This window comes from Oxyura jamaicensis, chromosome 20, assembly GCF_011077185.1.
Source record: "Oxyura jamaicensis isolate SHBP4307 breed ruddy duck chromosome 20, BPBGC_Ojam_1.0, whole genome shotgun sequence".
Taxonomy (NCBI): Eukaryota; Metazoa; Chordata; class Aves; order Anseriformes; family Anatidae; genus Oxyura; species Oxyura jamaicensis.
Window position 1 is genome coordinate 14,827,499 of NC_048912.1, and position 5,466 is coordinate 14,832,964.

The following is a 5,466-nucleotide window of genomic DNA, read 5'->3' on the forward strand; positions in this document are numbered from 1 at the left end:
CCCCCCCCCCCCCCCCCCCCCCATCATCCGGGAGCTGCCACCCCCAACACGGGGCCCAGAGACCCCGGGAACCCCGAAGCATGGGTCCCCACCGCTCCTGGACCCCACATGGGGACAGCGGGGGTGGGATTGCGCCTGGTGCAGGGGCTGGTGCAGACCCCAGGGGTGCTGGGCATGGGCAGAGCAGGCAGGGGACAGGCAGGGGACAGGTAGGGGACAGGCAGGGGACAGGCAGGGGACAGGCAGGGCATTGCCACAGCCTGCTCGCCCAGCGACACCCTGTGGGTGCTGGGGGAAGAGCCGGAGCGAGGCGTCCCGGGGAGCTGGGTGCCGGCCTCTGTCCCCTGCAGCCCGCCGGCTCCCGGGTGATGCGAGCGGCTCATCCGCCGGCTCGTGGCATGGCTGAGCGCCCGGTCACGTCCCGCAGGGTGAGCAGGGCTGGTGGCAGTGCCAGAGGAGCGTTTGTGCGTGACATGTGCCCGGTGTCACAGCCACATCCCGGCCACGCGCCCCCGGAGGGACAGCCCCATGTTGGCCGTGCTCGGTGTCCCCAAGGCACCCGGCACAGCCCGTGGCCCTGCAGCCATTCCAGCCGCGGCAGAAGCCGTCGCTCGGTGACATTTGCACGCCCGAAATAGGTGGGGCACCATTCAGCTGGGGACAAGGGCAAAGTCTGTGTCACGGCCAGGAATAATCAAAGGCACCCGGGGGAGGCAGGGTGCGCGGGGACAGCGGCAGCTCCGCGGGGAGCACCTGGCACCGCGGCCGGGCAGGCGGCGAGCACGGGGCTGGCCCTGGAAGGACGCGGGGACACGAAGGGAGAGCTGCCCCCAGGGGCAGGACAAGGGCTGGGCTGTCCCCGGGCCGGTAGGGCCAGGGCAGGAGGGGACAGAGCTGGACTTTGGCCACTGGGGCTGGGTTTGGAGCTTAAAGGCCCCTGACGGGCTGCACGGGGCGAGCTGTGCTCGGTGGCAGGGAGAGGTGAGTGGGACCCGGTGGCCGGTCCCATGCTGGCCCAGGGACGTGGGCTGTGCTGGCAGACCCAGGGGACCCACGAGTGCTGGAGAGAGGGGAGAAAGTGTGGGGTCCCTGAGCCCCAGCCCCCTCCGGCTGTTCCCATTCCTGCAGGGTGGGCGGGGGTCCCTAGGGTGGGTGACCAGGACGGGAGCTGATCCCCCTGCCCCCCCCGGGCACTCATCTCTCCGAGGACCGCCGCGATTCTCCCTGACCCTTTCTTATGCTTTGTGTCTCACCTCACCCTGCACCAGCAGCCGACCGTTCCCATGGCTCGCGAGCCCCCCCCGGGACCTCCTGCGCCCCTCCGACCCAGGACAGGTGCCCTGAAACGCGGCGCCGGAGCCGAGCAGGAGGCAGGAGAGGCGCGGGACCCCCGCCAAGCTGCTCCCCGAGCCAGGGTGATTGTGCCTGCTGGGACCAGGAGCAGGAGCACAGCGTGCTGCCACCCATCTGCATCCGGAGGCAGTGACGTGCCCGGCTCACGTCACGGCCCCGGCAGGCAGCAAGGACTCGCTGCCGCCCGCGTGCTGCCGCCGGTTCCCCCAAAAGCACAGTGAGTTTCCCCAGGGGAGATGCCCCAGGCGGTTCCCCGGGGACCGCTCAGACCGGGAGCCCGGCTCTTCCTCACCTCCTCTCCCTCCCAACGTCCCCGACGCCTCCCGGGCAGGATGAGGCCGTTTTTGTGGGCCGTTGCCGTGGCTGGGTTCAGCTCCAGGACACCAGGATCCTTCCGCCAGGGCTCAGCCCTGAAGTTGTGGCCGCCCGTCCTGCACCCCCCTTGCCCACCCTGGGGCTCGGGGGCACGGACGGCGGGGGTCCCCCGTCCCCGGGAGGTCGGTGGGGAGCGGGCGCAGGATCCTGGGCACACGGAAGGGGAGCGGGGGCCGGGGTGGGCAGGGGATGTGGCGTGGGGCTGACTCAGCTCGCTGGTATGAGCCAGGGCCAGTTTTGCAGGTGGGGCCGTGGGGTCCAGGGAGGAGGCAGGCGCCTCTTGGTGCTGCCCGGGGATGCGGTGGGACGGACGAAGCCTTGGGTCCCAGGAGAGCGGCTGCCCAGGCCCCGCGGCCCCCAGGTGAGATCCACCTGCCTCCCGTGCCGTGAGCTGGGCCAGGTCCAAGGCGCTGCCAGGTCCCATCCTGGCTCCGTGCCTGGCGCTGCGTGGCCTTGGCTCACCGGGACGGGGCCCGACCCAGAGCAGTGCAGGTGCCGCAGGCAGGGCAAGGGGGGGGGGGTCCCGCGGCACCAGCTGCGGGGAGCAGGAGGGGGTCCCGAGGTGCTGGGGGGCATCGGGCTGGGCCGTGCCGCTCCCCGCGTCCTGCGCCCGCCTGGCAATAAGGGAGGAGCGGCTGCGGCTGCCTGCAGGGGGGTGACACGGGCAGTGTCAGCGGGGGTCCGGGGGGGGGCTGAGCGGTGTCACTGAGCCAGGCCTTTCCCCACAGCACAGCGGAATTGCCCCAGGGTGGGGGCGCCGGGCCCTGAGCCATGGCGCTGCTCACCCACCTCCTGGCCTGCGTCTTCGGCACGGGCTCGTGGGTGGCCATCAACGGGCTGTGGGTCGAGCTGCCGCTGCTGGTGACGGTGCTGCCGGAGCAGTGGGACCTGCCCTCCTACATCACCATCATCATCCAGATGGCCAACGTGGGGCCGCTCTTCGTCACCCTCATGCACCGCTTCTGGCCCGGCCTGCTGAAGGAGGTGGCCGTCATCTACGTGATCGTGTCCCTGGGCGCCGTGGCCTGCCTGCTGCTGGCCTTCCTCTGGAACCAGACGTCCCTCATCGCGGGGACGCCCCACAGCACCGCATTCCTCGTCCTCACGTTCTTCCTGGCCCTGGTGGACTGCACCTCCTCCGTCACATTCCTGCCCTTCATGATGCAGCTGGAGCCCCAGTACCTCACCACCTTCTTCATCGGGGAAGGGCTCAGCGGGCTGATCCCCGCTCTCATCGCCCTGGGCCAGGGCTCCGGCATCTCCAGCTGCGCCAACGTCACCCGCGTGGTCAACAGCACCTCCGGCAACGCGACGGTGGAGACCGTTGTCTTCCAGATGGAGACTCGCTACCTCCCGGCCAACTTCTCCACCCTCCTCTTTTTCCTCCTCATGACTGGGATGATGGTGGCCTGCCTGGTGGCCTTCTTCTTCCTCGCCAGGCAGCCGAAGGTATGGGAGCTGTCGCAGCAGCAGCTGTTCCCCAGCACCATCATACTCAGTTCCTTTGACCAGATCCCCGAGGACGGAGACGGCTCGGGGCGAGGCAGAGGCTACCCGTGCCCAAAGAAAACCAAGCGGCCCATGGAAGACCACCCTTCAACGGTCTCCTACCCGCTGGCCAAGCTCACCTTCATCTACCTCCTCATCGCCTGGGTGAGCTCCCTGACCAACGGGGTCCTGCCGTCGGTGCAGTCCTACTCCTGCCTGCCCTACGGCAACACCGCCTACCACCTCTCGGCCACCCTCAGCTCCATGGCCAACCCCCTCGCCTGCATCGTGGCCATGTTCCTGCCCGGCAGGTGGGTACGGAGACCCAAAACTGCCCCGTTTCGGGGCGCTGGGGGAGAAGAGGTGCCTCCTCCCCGGGCTGGGCAGGCGCTCCCCAGTGTCACCCGCCTGTCCCTTGCAGGTCCCTGGCCCTGCTGGGCGCCCTCACCTTGGCAGGGACAGGCTTTGGTGCCTACAACATGGCCATCGCGGTGATGAGCCCCTGCCCGCTCCTGCAGCAGTCCCAGTGGGGCGACGCCGTCATCGTAAGTCTTGGGGGTCCCTCAGCCCCGGGGAGATCTCGGGGGCCTCCCCCCCCCAGCCCCGCAGCCCCGCTGACCGCTCTCCCCTGCGCCACCAGGTCCTCTCCTGGGTGCTCTTCACCGGGATGCTCTCCTACGTGAAGGTGATGGCCGGGGTGATCCTGCGGAGCCGCAGCCACAGCGCGCTGGTGTGGTACGGGGCGGTGGAGCAGCTGGGCTCCCTGCTGGGCGCCCTGCTCATGTTCCCCCTCGTCAACATTTACGGCTTCTTCACCTCCGCCGACTACTGCAGCCTGCAGTGCCCGGCGTGAGCGCCGCGTCCCTCCCGCGTTCAAACAAATAGAAGGAGATTGCTCAGCCCTTCGGCCTCCGCACCCACCTGCTGCCCCCCCCAGCGCGCCCCGCGGCACCGGGACCCGCACCCCTGGGGGGCACGGAGGGGCTGCCTGCGCTGTGCCCCCCCCCCCTTGGGATTCTCAGGTGCTCCGTCAAACTATCACGGGGGTGTTGGGTGCGGAGCGGTGCTGCGGCCACTGCTCTTCCCTTCCCTGGGGGTCTTGGTGGTGTTTGGCACCGTGTCCCCCCAGGACCCCGTGCACGCACTCAGCACCCTCTGTGCCGTCGGCCCTGGCCCCAGCAATCTTCCCGTTCCCATTGCCGTGCCGTGGCGGAGCGCAGCGGCTGCCCCCAGGATGGGGGGGCTGCAGGCGGCGGTGGAGAGCAGGGACAAATGTGCCCCCCCCCTCCCCGGGGGCAGAGGGACCAGGGGGTTTGCTGTCGGGGTGGGCAAACAACAGCTTTTAGAGCAATGGGGGACACCGAGGTGGCTCGGGGTGACCTGCCCAGGGTTTTCCATACTCTGCTGGGGCCCCAGCTACGCTTTCCATTCCCTCCCCATCGCCGTGCACCCCAGAGCACCCCCAGCAGCCCCCCCCTGCACCCAGATGGGCAGCACGGGGGGAGAGGGGCGGCAGCACATAGCCCCCCGCCCGGACACGGTGCAAGGCTGACACGCGGCAAGGGGCAGCAGGGGACCCATGCCAGGGCCGTGCCAGCTGGTGCCCGGCTGCACCCAGACCCTGCTGACGGGGGAGACCTGGAGAGGGGCACCGGAGGGAGGGGGGGGGGAGCTGGGCAGCCCCCAGGCCGGGCAGCACCCGGTGGCCGCACGCGCGTGCGCCCCTTCCCCGGGGCACGAGGCAGCCGGGCCTTTGTCCCCAGCTCTTTGTCTGGCAATCTGCTCCCCTCGGGACCGCCGCTCCGCTGTGCCTCAACCATGCGGATCCCAGCTCCCGGCCCCGGCTGCGTCCCGGCCGCCTCCGGGAAGGACGCGGGTGGAATCGCTAATGGCCCGCCGCCCGCTCGGGGGTCCCGCAGCCCCAGCTCAGCCCCCTCCCAGCTCCACGTGTCCTTCAGGATCCGGCCCTGTGGGCATGGGGAGGGGGGGGGAGGTGAGGAGAGAGGAGGGGGCTGAGGAGCTGGGGGGGGCACTGCAGGGGGGGCTTGTCCGGCACTGGGAGCTGGATGCATCCCCAAACCCTCGCAAGGAGCTGATGGAGAGGGGGGGGGGTCCAGCCCCCTCCCTGCACCCCGCATACCCCTGGGGACGCTCCTGCCCAGCCCAGCCCCACAGCCAGGAGTCCCCAGAGACCCTCGCCCAGCGGACCCTCGCCGCCCCCTCCCTCCCTCCCGCCGCCCCCCCCCCCCC

At 70.5% G+C, this 5,466-nt stretch overlaps 1 protein-coding gene across 2 annotated transcripts; it reads left to right on the top strand.

Moving 5' to 3' along the window:
• The first annotated feature begins 1,051 nt into the window (after positions 1–1,051).
• SLC52A3 (solute carrier family 52 member 3) lies at positions 1,052–4,116 on the top strand. 2 transcript variants are annotated; one of them, XM_035343590.1, is made up of 4 exons: positions 1,052–1,570; positions 2,457–3,527; positions 3,638–3,761; positions 3,857–4,116. In XM_035343590.1, exons 2-4 carry the CDS (start codon positions 2,500–2,502, stop codon positions 4,067–4,069), a joined length of 1,365 nt encoding a protein of 454 aa, XP_035199481.1. In that variant the 5' UTR covers positions 1,052–1,570; positions 2,457–2,499; the 3' UTR covers positions 4,070–4,116. The 2 variants fall into 2 exon arrangements, with proteins under 2 accessions (XP_035199481.1, XP_035199482.1); XM_035343591.1 differs by having other exon boundaries at positions 1,052–1,415; positions 2,456–3,527.
• Positions 4,117–5,466: the final 1,350 nt, after the last annotated feature.

Bases quoted from the DNA above. Each gene is read 5' to 3' on its own strand.
- SLC52A3 (XM_035343590.1), top strand. From the start codon at position 2,500: ATGGCGCTGCTCACCCACCTCCTGGCCTGCGTCTTCGGCACGGGCTCG. The intron at 3,528-3,637 runs GTGGGTACGGAG...TGTCCCTTGCAG, and splicing joins GCCATGTTCCTGCCCGGCAG to GTCCCTGGCCCTGCTGGGCG. The intron at 3,762-3,856 runs GTAAGTCTTGGG...CTGCGCCACCAG, and splicing joins AGTGGGGCGACGCCGTCATC to GTCCTCTCCTGGGTGCTCTT.